The sequence below is a fragment of the Triticum dicoccoides genome, chromosome 3A (assembly GCF_002162155.2).
Source record: "Triticum dicoccoides isolate Atlit2015 ecotype Zavitan chromosome 3A, WEW_v2.0, whole genome shotgun sequence".
Lineage (NCBI taxonomy): Eukaryota > Viridiplantae > Streptophyta > Magnoliopsida > Poales > Poaceae > Triticum > Triticum dicoccoides.
In genome coordinates, this window is record NC_041384.1 from 193699352 (window position 1) to 193713843 (window position 14492).

At 45.3% G+C, this 14492-nt stretch overlaps 2 protein-coding genes across 2 annotated transcripts; one reads left to right on the top strand and one right to left on the bottom strand.

Moving 5' to 3' along the window:
- The first annotated feature begins 1242 nt into the window (after positions 1–1242).
- LOC119267827 lies at positions 1243–2734 on the top strand. The gene is made up of 5 exons (XM_037549264.1): positions 1243–1623; positions 1710–1831; positions 1922–2110; positions 2208–2259; positions 2339–2734. Exons 1-5 carry the CDS (start codon positions 1258–1260, stop codon positions 2453–2455), a joined length of 846 nt encoding a protein of 281 aa, XP_037405161.1. The 5' UTR covers positions 1243–1257; the 3' UTR covers positions 2456–2734.
- Positions 2735–4510: 1776 nt separating this feature from the next.
- On the bottom strand, positions 4511–10585 carry LOC119267828. The gene is made up of 6 exons (XM_037549265.1): positions 10372–10585; positions 8911–9249; positions 7214–7658; positions 6510–6808; positions 5045–5376; positions 4511–4787 (listed from the first exon to the last, which is right to left on the bottom strand). The coding sequence occupies exons 2-5, from the start codon at positions 9223–9225 to the stop codon at positions 5059–5061; spliced, it is 1377 nt and encodes a 458-aa protein (XP_037405162.1). The 5' UTR covers positions 9226–9249; positions 10372–10585; the 3' UTR covers positions 4511–4787; positions 5045–5058.
- Between the last annotated feature and the right edge of the window lie 3907 nt (positions 10586–14492).

Below are 14492 nucleotides of genomic sequence, written 5' to 3' on the forward strand. Positions count from 1 at the left end.
TCAAGTACTCAGGGCCAAACACAGCAATCACAGCCTTGCAGAACTTATACAGGGCCTCTAGGCATGTAGACTCGCTCATACGGACGTACTCGTCAATGAGATCACCGGGCACTCTGTATGCAAGCATTCGGATGGCGGCAGTGCATTTCTGATCAGAGGAGAAACCAATCTTGCCGACGGCATTCTCTTTGCACTCGAAGTAGTCATCATAGCCGACCACTCCCTCTCTAATACGGTTGAAAACATGCCTACTCATATGAAACCGGCGGCGGAATTTGTGATGTTTGAACAACGGGTTTGTTGTATCAAAGTAGTCCTTCCAGAGAAGGAAATGCCCGCTCTCTCGGTTACGGTTCAACGCCGGAAGGTGGCCCGAAATGGAGCCACGGAACCACGGCTGCTGATTGTTGAGGTGGTGATGGACCAACACGACAGCCAATATCTCATCCTCGTCGTCGGACGACGAATCATCGAAGTCGCAAAGGAAATTGTGGAAAAAAAACTCATCGGCAGAGTCCATTTGCGTACCTTGGCAAACTGTCGAACAACTTGCGGGCGTCGAAGGAGACAACCCGCGAGGGGAGACGCGGCGCCCACAGACCAGCTAGCTACCATGTCGGCGTCCGACGAGCGTGCCGGTCGGATGTGAGGGGGGCGGCGAGGCGTCTTCTTGGTCGCGGGCGACTGTGCGGTGGGGGGAGTGGCGGCGGGAACCAGTTTGCTCCCCGGCGGCAAAACGACGGCGACGAGCGACTGAGGGCAGGGGCGGCGTTGCTGGGCGGATGTGGAGGCGGCGGCAGCTGGAAGAGTCGCCGGCAAAAATGGACGGCGGCGTCGGTGACGGAGGAGGCGGGGCGAGGGTTGCTTGTTGGCCGGGGGGATGAGAGGGGAGGGGAGGCCAATGTGCCACAGACCAGCGGGCCCGGGGACAGGAGTAGGCGAGCGCGCGCGTGCGTCCGTCGCATGTCCGCGCCGACGCAAATCAGACTAAAAAATAGGCCGAGAATGGGTCGCCCGCGGACGAAAAATGGACGCGTGTCCATTTGAGTTGGCGCGTTGGGTCGCCTTTTCTGTCCGCGCCGACCCAAACGGACGACCACGGACGAAACAAGTCGCCCCATTAGAGTTGTTCTTATTAACCATCGTACGGTTTTTTTGGGGGGTGTCAACCATTGTACGTGCCTAACCAAACACGCCGACTGATGTGGCGCCCGTGCCGGTGAGCCTAGCGTCGCCCTTCTTCTTTTTTGGCTTCCTATGAGGGGAAAGGTGGGCTTGCAGTCGCCACTTGTGGTCCTGCACTCCTGCTCTGCCACAGCCCGCAGGATAAGAAACATGCTCCCCGTGCTCATCGCTGGTGCCTCTGCGCCGCCGCGTCCCTTCTCCCCCTGGCGCCGGCGCGAGCTACCCATCCGGCTGTCCTCGTCCAAACCTCCCCGTGCCCTGCAGAACCGCGAGGGCGGTAGTAGGCCCCTGGGGCGCGCCTGGCCGGCCGTCTCCGCTGCCCTCTTCGGCGCGGGGTTCCTCCTCGGGCCGCTCCTGGACGGCATCCACTCCCGCGTCGGCCTCCAGGTGTACGGAAACGGCGCCCTCGACCTGGGCCCCCTCCACACTCACATCCTGGTAAACGGCGGCGTGTCCGGTGCGTCGACCCTTCCCCTCAGCGCTGATCTGATCGGGTGTTGTTTGCTCGTGCCGCGCCGGCGCAGGTGCCGCCCCTGCTCGGAGCGTTCTACTGCACCGTGGGGCTGCTCCAGCTCTTCCTGGACGAGAGGGCGCCCCCGAGATCCAAGGCCACCGGCAGCCCGCGCGACACGGCGACGTCGCTCATGTAAATGTCCCCGTGCCGCCGCCGCCGCCGCGCGTCCATCGTCAGGCGTCAGCGCGTGCGTTCTGACTTCGTGGCTGCTGTGGTCCGCAGAGTCCTCGCCCTGTTCATCGAGCTGAGCGCGGAGATGTACAGAGCGGGGGTGCCGAGCAACGTGGAGGCGTACGTGCTGTTCGCCGTGGCGGAGTTCGTGTGGCTCTTCCTCGACAGCTCCTGGCTCGGCTTCGCCCTGGCCTGCCTCGTCGGCGTCGCCTGCCCTCTCGCCGAGGTCCCGCTCGTCAGGTAACAGCACCGCCACTCCACTCTGTAAAATTTTCACCCAAATCATTACTCGGCTCATCCTTCTAGTCCCTACAAACATCGATCGCTGCTGCTGCAGATTGCTCGAGTGCTGGAGCTATCCCAATGCCGACGTCCAGCTGTTTGGCACCGTAAGTAGCAACATCCACTGTCATATTTTCATCTGGCCTACTAGATCATCTGATGGCGAGAGCTGTTGGTTGATGGCAGGGGCTGATGAGCTGGACGACGACGTGCTACTTCGTGTACACGCCTTTCCTGGCGAATCTGGCGAGATTGCTCAAGTCGCGGCTAGCGGACGATAAAACGGAGGGGAAGGAAGAATGAAGCGGCTCGCCTATGAGTTTCGGGGGAGCCCTCCTATGGAGCCAGCGCATGGTCAAACGGGTAGCGCAAGAAAAGCTGAGGCTCAAGAGCCATTTGGGATCGATTCAGACTTTAGGGTCGGATCAAGATCGACTGAGCTGAGTATTATTGTCTTATGTAGCTTATCCAAAAACGAGCTGATCTTGAGCCAATGCTATTTTATTTTATTTTGACGGGAGCCAATGCTATACTTTAGCCCCACTGCTCGCCATAGCATAAATATGCACTATAATGATCCTACTCCTTTAGCATTTTTAAATTTAAGAAAATAACAAAAATAATCAATAATTCTAAAACATTTTTGGAGCGCACGTTGTCAAGCGTTCTATGCATGTATCAAGTTTATAAAGAAATGACTTTCTGTTTTTTTGGACGATATATATATATATGGATGCCCGTAGACCCAGGTGGGTATTTATTAATGTATTATCCTATATGTGCTGTGTAGGTATTTTTCTCTCCTTTTTTATCCCCAAGCAAATACAAAAAGTTAGTCAACTATTCAGTAAATTTAGGCATTAATATGGTACGTGGTCAGGCCCTATGCTAACTATCATGTTGTCAGCTCAAAGAAAAAATCATGTTATTGTTGTCTATCTAGTTGAAAAGGTTTTGTGCAAAAACAAAACCCTGGCAACTTGAGTAAATTTAGCCAACCTATACAGCGAACACGTCTGGCCAAACTATAAAGCGAACACGTCTATATCATCATACAGAGGTTGGTGTATAAATCTCATAACATGCCAAAATTTGTACAGCAAACGCTTTGCAGACAAAGCCCTTGCTATTTGATGTAAACTTGGTATGGACGTTGGAAACACATTTTGGAGTCAATTTAGCTGTGCCAATTGACGCTCAAATCTGTACAGGCTACTTAACAGGCAAAATCTTGCAACAAGTGCTACTACAAGAAACATAGGTTTCCTACCCTAGAAAAAGATAGGTTTCGCCTGCTTCCCTCAGCAGTACTACCACCGTCAATGTAACCGTGGCAGCCAAGAAAAACACGCTGCTAGAAGCACAAATCTTTTTCTTTGACAGCGCAATCCAATCATTCAAATTATAATCAGCTTGAAAAAGCTAACCACAACTGCCGTGCGGTTATAAGCACAGATCTTTAGGGATCACTTCGGCAGATTTCATCCAACATTGCTTTTTCAAAAGGCTTAGAACTTGTGCCAAAATCACTCTACTCACTAAAGATTCATATCATAGGATAGCAACAAAACCTAAATCGATAAACAGGAGCAGAAGCTGTCACCATATTACTGCTGCATGACGCGTGAGTGTGATGCATTTCTCAAGGAGCATCTCATTCTTCTCTTTACACAAGGGAATAGCGTACACTCTCTCAAAAAAAAGTGAACAGCATACACGTTGCAAACAAAGCCCTGGCGATACTTGGTATAGCTGGCCCAGTTGACGCTCAAATCTTTACAGGTTACCAGGCAAAATCACTCAAAAGTACTACACCATTTGTTCAAGAACAGAACAAACGAGTAGCATATAAACTTGCCGGACTCATATCCGACTCTAGCACAGTTTGGGCGGCAAAGATAGAAACTCAAAAGGAAATATTGCGGACTTATTGTTACTTTATTTCTCCTGGATACAATGCCTTGGACTATTTATATATATGCATGCAAATAAGTTCTTCAACCCTCCAGTGCAAATCCTACAAAGTGGTAGTGAGTGCAAAAGATGATGCATAGCTAACTGAGTTTGGTAGGCTAGAAGTTGTTCCAAACAGTCACCCACTTTATACTTTCTCACAACTAAAGAATTACATCCTCTGTTCCTAAATGTAAGACGTTTTGGCAGTTCAAATGATACTCAGCATGACTCTACACCAAAAGGGTACTAGCATTGCATATGACCCTTGATGAGAATAAGAAACAAGGATACAATAAACTGCGATGTCCACAGATCTGATATGCCAGTTTTCAAATCCAATTTAGCAACAAAATAGGAGCAAATTCCCTTATACGGTTACCAGTGTGGCAGAAAATTAAGAAGAAACATGAATGACCAATATCACGTTAAATACTGTTCAAAACGGCCACAACATCAACCAGTTTCAACATAGTAAAAGAAAAGCAGCCGATGTGATGTCTTAATTTCGTTTTAACAGTTCCTGCTTCTTTGTGATGGTACTGGAGACTGCAACAGAATGAGCAACTGGAACAAATGTTGCTTACTAAGATTCTTACCTTCTGAAAGACTGAAACTACATAACAGAAAATAGGCGCTAAGAAGTAGCACACCATTGACTCAGATTCCTCACAAAGGCGCCCTGAAAATTCAGGAACCGCTCTTAGGTACTCAAAGAAATGGAGGGAACAATGGGTCAACACCTCCTAATAAGATGAAGGTTACCAAGTCCGTGTCTATTGTTGTAACGTAGTCGCGACCCTGTAACCGCTTTACCTAACTTACCTGGAACACCGCCTTACCTTTGTACCAGTTTCTTGAACTATGTGAAGGCTAAGTCTAAATACATTTGAATTGCACAGCTAAGATATAAAAAGACTAAAACGAGTGTTAACTCACCGCCATTCCACAGGCTAATATCGCCCATAGGTCCTCCCTAAATCGTCATGTCTGTCATGCTGAAACTCGCCATAAGCAGCATGACGCCTTGGAGCAGAATAGTTATCAGTAGCATATGGATATGTGTTCTTTGAATCAATTGGTGGACCAGTAGCAGCATAATGTGCAGTTCTCTGATCAAAATCGCTATACCCAGTTTGGGCGTATGAGGTCTGCTGAGCTTGCTGTTGCCTTTTAAAACTTTGTTCAAGAAATTCATCCCACTTCCTTGCTTGCATACTCCTTGTGACCGACACACTCTTCATGTGGTTCTCCCTCATTTCTCTAAGTGACTGTATTAGAAAGAAGAATTTCATTAGTAAACACCACAGTCAAGTAGCAAGCCAGTTCAACATAAAAGGTAAAACACTACGAGACAACTGTACTGCAAGGTTGAAACTTGAATAGGCATAATTACTGGTTATACTGGTCTCCCTTTACAACAAACCCCATTTCTAGCATATGACCAAAATTTTATTGTGAATAATGGATACAAATATCATATTACTTTGCACCAGCCACTAGCATTTGATTAAATATTTGAGAAGTGAATGGAGATAGAACAGTGTGTGCTACAACTTACAAAACAAACAAAAGAAAAACTCCCTCCGTCCCGAATTACTTGTCACAGGTATGGATGTATCTAGATGTATTTTAGTTCTAGATACATCCATTTCTGTGACCAGTACTTTGGGACGGAGGGAGTAAATTATTAGTCCTCGCAAGTTGTGTAAGTTGTCTTGCCCTTTGGTAAAGAAACTAACTGTTACTACATAATTCTAATAAGGCAGGCAAATGATGTCATGAGAGATTTTTTTCCCTAAAAAAACTAGTGGTGGATATGCACCATCTTAAGTGCAGTCCTTCCAAGATGCTGGGAACAAGTATATTGGGACCTCAAACACTCAGTGGGCTCATTTTAACTCTACTTTTTTTACTGAAACCAACTGCTCATCCAATTCAAAGTTGTTAACATAAGAAGGCATGTACAGCTAGAATAACCAAGTAAAATTTGGTACGCGCGGATATTTTCCAACTTAAAGGCCGGATGCAGTAAGGCATTGCGATACCAGAACCCAAAATTCGGAGACATTTGGTTGATATTTAATCTACGTTTACATGAAGTTACTAAAGACCAGCTTTTAGACCAAGAAATGTAAAACAACACTTTGAAGAAGAAAAAGATCTGGAGGATTTTGTTTTCATATTCGCATAGTTGGGGTAAAGTGGTTTATTGTGCTACATACTTTCTAATACTTCTATGTGGGATTGTTATACAAATTTATCTGAAATTCATTTAACTTGGTAAAACAAGGCTAGGGTACAGTGTTAGAATTAATTAAACGACAAAATAACAGAAAATTTCAAATTTATTTATTAACAGAGAAAAATTTCAAGCAGTATACTATACCAAAAAGAAATTTACCTCGCGATGCTTAGAGTTCTCTTCATCCTCCTCCTGGTCACGGGCTCTAGCTAATTCCATTGCTTCTCTTTTGAACTCAATTTCAAGCTCTTCCAAAGTTTGTGGATAGGAAGGGAGGTCAAACTTAAGGTCTAGATGGGCATCTGGTCCATGTCTCTCAGTGCTGCAGTTATTGGGCATATGTGCCGCAGCATATTGGCTATTCCCACCATGTGATCTAAGGGGTTCATCAAGATAAGAGGGTCGAAATGGAGATTTTGATTGGACTGGATGGTCTTTTGCTCCATAGTTGGTATAAGCTTCAGCAAAAGGAAGAACATGCAAGATATAGATTTTAGTTCCAGATGACTAAGATACCTAAGTAGACTTTATTATAAGGTGAAAGGAGGAATAACGGCAGATACAATACATGTATTCAAGGCCAGCCAACTCAAAGAAGTCTAAAATCTTTCACCGTGGAATTTGTTGTATTCAAGATAATTTGTCTGATCATAACCAGACAGACATCACTTTATCGTATTCGGGCACTTATAGCTAGAACTTACCTCTGGCTGCAAAAAGGACCATACAAGTTACTGTAGCGTGATGGTAAACAACAAAAAGGGACCAAAGGCATTTCTTTTGCTCGAGTTGTTTAAAATGTCTGGCTCATAATATTTGCCCGGACAAACAAATTGTAAGATCAGTGTGCTTGGATGCCCTACCTTGTGGAGATCCTTTTGGACACTTGGGAATATCATCATGTAAGCGGGCATCTACAGGCCTTTCATTATAGTGACCTTTACTTTGAGAGCGCGACACATTTCTTGGGCTATGGGACCATTGGGAATCAGAATGCCTGGGACGAAAATCGACTGATTTTCGCACAGGAGATCTAGAACGATCCCGTTTTGGGCTGCTTGAACTATGTTTACCCTTACTGTCCTGGATGAGTTTATGCACAGCATCTACACCTTTGGCTAGCACTAACCTATCTTTCCCACTGACAAACAGGAACTTCTCGTCCATTCTGATTTTACAGCCCACATCCTTCTCAATCTGATTTATTGTCCTCTCAGTGAAAAGATCCCTGACTTGTTTATCTCTTGCTGGAACTCTTTCAAAGAAATCTGCATTTCTCCTATTTGCTCCAAGTGTGGATGGACAGCCCTATTAAGAAAGATAAGATGGATATGTAAAACTAAAGGACAAGTCTTTAACACTTCTATGATAACACTGATGGAAAAATATAGAGTATGTCTCAAAACTTCCATTTGGCGGACATAGTAAACAGTAATAGTTTTGCAAGAAGCTATTTAGAGAATAAATGTGTATAAGCAATGTGCATACAACGTCAGTGTCGCTATTAGTGTCGATGTGGTTGATCATTTGCACTAATGTGGTTCCGATAAAATATAACATCAAATGGAAGAATGAGGAATGACAAGTCTAGAATTTATCCATCAGAGTAAAATTAGATGGATGATACCACCGGTTTGTGTTATGCACCGCCTTGTAACAGCTATTTATGTTATGCATTGTTGTTAAGATAGTACAAAGCTGAGGTAAACATCGACAGAACAGAGGTTGGGCTGCAACAACTTGGAAGTAGAGTGGGTGATGAAGGGAATCAACTGAGGGAAGACTTAAGAAAACAGAGACCTTTTTATCCCATTGCTATCCATAAACCTGTGATGGGGTTACAGGGCATTCTTATATAAGGATGTTAGCTTCCGTACAAGGGCTCGATAACTGACTATTTGTCAATACTAACTGACTCCTTAACTCTTCTGGGTTTTATTCCTAACTGACTCTTGAAGTAGCCCTTCTATTCTTCCTCGATTCCCATGCTTGCACGCCTGTGTGGCTGCAGACCTGTGCACAGCTGTTGGCGCCAGTGTACACAATATGAATGCTGTTGATACACGATTGAATTTGTAGTTTTGTATCCATCAGGACGAAAATAGCTGGGTTAAACGAGAAAACTGAAAGATTTCCTTCCAGACTTTGCAGAAGTACAAGACCATTACTATGAAATTAAGTTCAATACTATCAATTAAGACAAAATGGAGGAGACACCAATTCCAAAAAAAATATAGTCATGGACCTACACTTCACTAAAAATAATAATGATCACGTTTTAATGCTGTTTGATTGAAAAAAGGTTGAAGCATATTTTTCTAAAATTAGGTGCTGCCGGTCACAAAGGATAAAGCAAGACTATTGATAAGCCTGGCAGTTCTTTACAGGTGATGTCAGGAAAGATTATTGTTGTTTAAGTTCACTATGTCCAGTAAAGAGTGTAACTACAAATCCAAGCACACTGCAAGGAGAAAACAAAGTGCAGTAGTCCATTATGTATTTATATCAATCAAGTAATCAGAATAAATGCCAGTTTTAGTTTCGGCAGAGAAAGGAGTACCTGAGTGAAATGACCTGATTCTCCACATATTTTACAGATCATTTCTTCTTCCTTCCTTTTCTTCCAGTTCCTTTCTGTAGCCTTAGCTTTAGCCTCCCAAACCCTAGCCTCTCTACTAGTGAAGTCAGTAGGGACAGCATTGGGATCTCTGGGCTCATCTTCATCATCTGACTTCTCACAGGTCAGGGGCTTCTTCTCATCATTTGCTTTAGGTATCACGCTATTTGCAGCAGATGCCACTGGACCGCTGTAAGCTTTCCCATAAACTTCATTGAAAAGTTCATCATCTATCTCAGGACTTGATTCCCTCGCCATTGGCTAAGAGAATATCTACTCAGCCTACAGTAATCACCACCAAAACAAGGAAAGAGAAAATACATTATTTAGCGAATCTGCGAATGCAACTGAAAATATATGCAAAGGCACTGAATTTTGCACATCGAAGCTACTACACATTCAGTAAGGTGTCGTTTGGTTCGAGGCAAGGCTGGGTTGGCTGAGGATGTCCCCAGCCACCTTTGTTGTTTGGTTGGGTGGGGTTGACTTGGTTGGATAACCACCTTTTGTTGTTTGATTGGACTGGAAGCATGAGAATTGGTTGGTTGCCATGATCACCTCTTTACTATGAGAAGGTGAGATTACCCATACACATGCATTTGTAGCTCGATTTTTTGAAATCTCATTATACCATATCCTCACTCAGTTTTGTTACCGTCTATAAACTAGCATAATAATAATAATAATATGTAACCACATAATAATAATAATAATATATGAGCTACTTTGAAACACATAACTGGTGCCACAAATAGCTCAATTACACTTATCAGACAGTTGTGACAAGTAGGATCTTTTCTACCTTTTCTAAACCGAAATTTCCAAGCTCATGGATAGCACACCAAAGACCTCAAGTACAACCTCAAAAGAGCAGCAGCGCTGCACTCCTCTGTGCTATGCTGTTAGTTAAAGTGGTAATTATTACTACTACATGCCGCCATAAGAAACAAATTTGGTACAAAAGTGTTTGATAATTTGTTTACATCTGAAAAGTCATTTGCCACCTAAAAAGAAGCAAGCTCGTGCCTCTGTTTGGCAAAACAGCAGTTATAATCCACACTATTCTGCATTTTTTTGCTTGAGTAAAGAAAAGCATGTCAACTGGACGAGAAACTAGATCAAATCCAGCTATTCTTCATATGCAAACTAGCTAGTTGCAGAGAAACATGAGAGATATAGGTCAGAACATAGCAAAAAAAGAGCAGAAGGCTCTACATGTCCATGCTTGTTGCAGAGATCAGATCGGAGGAGTTTGGGTGTGGGTGGAGGTCTGAAATTACAAACAACAATCGGCGGCACGATCATGGTTCACATTCCTGGCAAAAGGCGGATCTAGGCCGGCACACCCAGTATTGTGTATCTCAGCTTGGGATTAGAAATCACTGGTTGAATATAAGCTCATACCTCAAAGACCAACGTCCAGGAATATCGAGAGGGTGGAGACCGGAGTGACGCGAGGATGCAGAACGTACACGGCGATGGCGGCGGCGATACGCGTCAGAGGCGGAGGGGAGGCGTGGGCGGCGACGGTAACCTACGGCGCGGCGGCTCTAGGGCAAACCGGTGGTGGACCGTAGGAGAGATTTTAGAGGCACATTTGGGTCGGATTGGAGGAGCTTGGGTTGGGTTAGGTCGGGTCACAGCGTGAGATGGGCCTGAGGAGAAAAAGAAGGAAAATATGGGACGAAAATCAAAAAAATACCCCTCAAAGAAAAATCAAAATTCTTTTATTTGGTCCAAATCAAACGGAAAAATCCTTACGTGGAGGACATGTTTCTTCACTTTTAATACTCCCTCCATTTTTATATACAAGGCCACTATCAAAATTATAATTTGCAACTATACAAGGTCACTAATATTAATCGAGGCAAAATTGATGGCGTTTGCCTCGTAATAGCATCCGAAGACATTAATATCCCTTGTGTGCATGCATGAGTGAGAAGGTTGGCTTGCATTCCCAACATTAATCAACCAACAAGAAGTAAGAGGGTTGGCTTGTTGTGCGTGGGAGAGAAAAACCACATTAGTTAACACGACAAACAAGATGAAAAGCTAGCTTGCAACATTGATTTAACCATATCATTGACTTTTATCTTGGTACCTGTAATATGAGTTTGTGGCAAAGAACATGGGTGTTTAGGGCATCTGACCCTCAAACGCCCACAGCTGTCCGGACCGAGCGGTCCGGTTTTGCATCCAATGGAGTCCTGCATCGGTCCATTCGAGGGGTCCGGATACACTTTTTCAGCAAATCAGAGACAAATTGGGGAGCTTTGCGGGCATCCGGGTCGCTGCCACGCCCGCATCTGACTAACATAGGCCACCAAACAATCCCACCCGCCTTTTCCATGCTTTTTGTCTGAAGCACGTGTTGTTTCTCGTGTCGCATCAATGCCGGCTTAAAGATGGCCGACATTGGTGCCGCTTAATGTGACCGGACGGGAGGGCAGTGCTGACCAACGCGGCCTCTCAGGAGTCGTTGCTTCAATGCGGGCACAACTTTTCGAGGAACCAACTCCAGCCGTTGCGCCGCATTGAAACGACTGGTCGTCCGTTCGCATGGCCTGGCCGAGGCTATATAAGTTGTGCTCCGGTGCCATCCACATCACACTCACTGCATCACTCCGCAACTCCATCCTTACCTCCCCTCTTCCTCTACAACTCCGGCGATGGGCAAGTCATGGGCCTCGGCGTCGGCAGGCGACGACTCCGAAACAGGCTTCGGAGGTTCATGGCGACGCCGCCCTCGCACTCCGGAATCGTCATCCTCATCGACGACCGGCTCCTCGACGAAGGAGGAGATCGTCATCTCCACTGGCGATGAGGAGGATCAGCCGCTATAGCAGCAGACAGCGATGCAGGTCAAGGTGCACGCCGTGACTGGCGAGGAGTACGAGCAGCAGATGGAGGTCATGCTCCATCGCTCTGTCCTCCACGTCAATGGCCCGACGACGCTGATAACCCACAAGTATAATGGATCGCAACAGTTTTCAAGGGTAGAGTATTCAACCCAAATTTGTTGATTCGACACAAGGAAGCCAAAAAATATTTGCAAGTATTAGCAGTTGAGTTGTCAATTCAACCACATCTAGAGAATTAAATATCTGCAATAGAGTGATCAGTAGCATAGTAGTTTGATAGTTTGATAGCGGTAGCAACGATAGCAACAGTAACGGTGACGGTAGCAGTGATAGTTTTGTAGCAATTGTAATAGCAATAGGAAAGTAGTAGCTTAGCAAAGATCAATATGTGAAAAACTCGTAGGCATTGGATCGGTGATGGATAATTATGTTGGATGACATTCATCATGTAACAGTTATAACTTAGTGCGGCACGGAACTAGCTCCAATTCATCAATGTAATGTAGGCATGTATTCCGTATATAGTCATACGTGCTTGCGATAAGAACTTGCATGACATCTTTTGTCCTACCCTCCCGTGGCAGATGATCCGGCTTGAACTACGTCGGTATTTCCCCAAAAAGGAAGGGATGATGCAGCACATCTACGGTAGGTATTTCTCTTAGTGATGAGACCAAGGTTATCGAACCAGTAGGAGAACCACGCAACACTACGTGAACGACACTTGCACACAAAGAACAAATACTTGCAACCCGACGTGAGGGGTTGGCAATCCCTCCCGGGTAAAAGATAGGTAAAAACTTGTAGTAGATTGGACAAATATATCTCGCGGAAATGCGAGATAAAATAAATAATAAATTAAAGCAAGGTATTTTTGGGTTTTTGGATTAATAGATCTAAAAATAAAAACAAATAAAAATAGATCTTGAAGGCAAATATAATAAAGAAGAGACCCGGGGGCGTAGATTTCACTAGTGGCTTCTCTAGAGAAAAATAGCATACGGTGGATAAACAAATTACTGTTGGGCAATTGATAGAACTTTGAATAATCATGAAGATATCCAGGCAATGATCATTATATAGGCATCATGTCCAAGATTAGTAGCCCGACTCCTGCCTGCATCTACTACTATTACTCCACACATTGACCGCTATCCAGCATGCATCTAGTGTATTAGGTTCATGGAGAAACGGAGTAATGCAATAAGAACGATGACATGATATAGATAAGATCTACTCATATAGGAATAGACCCCATCTTGTTATCCTTAATAGTAATGATACATACATGTCGTTTCCCCTTCTGTCACTGGGATCGAGCACCGTAAGATCGAACCCATCACAAAGCGCCTCTTCCCATGGCAAAAAAAATCGATCTAGTCGGGCACCCCTCTGGTACTTCTTTGGCCCATCATGTGTCTTCTGGCCCAGAAAAATTCTCCAAAAAGTTTCGCTGCATTTGGACTCTGTTTGGTATTGATTTTCTACGAAGTAAAAAACAAGCAAAAACAACAACTGTCACTGGGCACTATGTCAATAGGTTAGTCCCCAAAAATGATATAAAGTTGCTATAAAATGTTGGTGTCAAAACCAGCAGATCTCAGGTAGGGGGTCCGAACTATGCGTCTAAGATTGATGGTAACATGAGACAGGGGACACAATGTTTTGCCCAGGTCCGGGCCCTCTCTATGGAGGTAATACCCTACGTCCTGCTTGATTGACCTTGATGAATATGAGTATTACAAAAGTTGATCTACCACAAGATCGCAATGGCTAAACCCCATAGGTCTAGCTTATATGGCTATGATGAGGTATCTATCCCTCCGAACTAAGTCCTCCGGTTTATATAGACATCGAGAGGATCTAGGGTTACACAAGGTCGGTCACAAAGAAAGGAATCTACATATTTGATCGCCAAGCTTGCCTTCCACGCCAAGGAGAGTCCTATCCGGACACGGGTGCAGTCTTCGGTCTTCGTATCTTCACAGCCCATCAGTCTGGCCCATGACTAACAGGCCGGACGCCTGAGGACCCCTTAGTCCAGGACTCCCTCAGTAGCCCCTGAACCTGGCTTCCATGACAAGGTATCCGACGCGTAGATCTGTCTTCGGCATTGCAAGGCGGGTTCCTCCTTCCGAACTCCAAGATAGTCTTCATACGGATTGAACGTGTCCGGACCTGTAACACACACCACACACAACTGCAGAGAGAATATAATATTCCACGAGTCCAATCTACTGGCAACTTTTTACAATATGACATCAAGTCTGCCCGGTCATAATTTCGAACTATTTTTCATCCGCCGCTCCACGTTTTGAGACGCAGTTGCCATTGGCATGTCTTGTCTAAGCAGAGATCGTGTCCCCTTATTGCGGGATCCTCATCAATACGGGCGTGGGTAACCCAACCGTGCCGTTTACACAACCCTTTTCTTCACCCACGCCTTCTCTCTTCCTCTGCCCTTCCACTCTCGAGCTCCAGCGCCCAAGTTCTCACCTTCTCCATCTCTAGGAAGCACTCAACCATGCCCGGATCCGGAGGTCAAGGCAAGTGGATGGCCTCCTCCGTCAAGGAGGAGGACATTGCCGAGCTTCGGGCGGTCGGGTACCTAGCGAAGGGAATCGCCCACCGCCTTCCAGCCCAGGGACAAATCGTTCCCACGCC

What these genes read in the sequence shown, in the direction of transcription:
- LOC119267827 (XM_037549264.1), top strand. Translation starts at nt 1,258, where the DNA reads ATGAGGGGAAAGGTGGGCTTGCAGTCGCCACTTGTGGTCCTGCACTCC. An exon ending in CCCTCCACACTCACATCCTG is followed by an intron (nt 1,624 to 1,709) that starts GTAAACGGCGGC and finishes GCGCCGGCGCAG; the next exon opens with GTGCCGCCCCTGCTCGGAGC. An exon ending in ACGTCCAGCTGTTTGGCACC is followed by an intron (nt 2,260 to 2,338) that starts GTAAGTAGCAAC and finishes GGTTGATGGCAG; the next exon opens with GGGCTGATGAGCTGGACGAC.
- LOC119267828 (XM_037549265.1), bottom strand. Translation starts at nt 9,225, where the DNA reads ATGGCGAGGGAATCAAGTCCTGAGATAGATGATGAACTTTTCAATGAA. An exon ending in AATCAGGTCATTTCACTCAG is followed by an intron (nt 7,659 to 8,910) that starts GTACTCCTTTCT and finishes CTTTCTTAATAG; the next exon opens with GGCTGTCCATCCACACTTGG. An exon ending in TCCAAAAGGATCTCCACAAG is followed by an intron (nt 6,809 to 7,213) that starts GTAGGGCATCCA and finishes CTTTTGCTGAAG; the next exon opens with CTTATACCAACTATGGAGCA.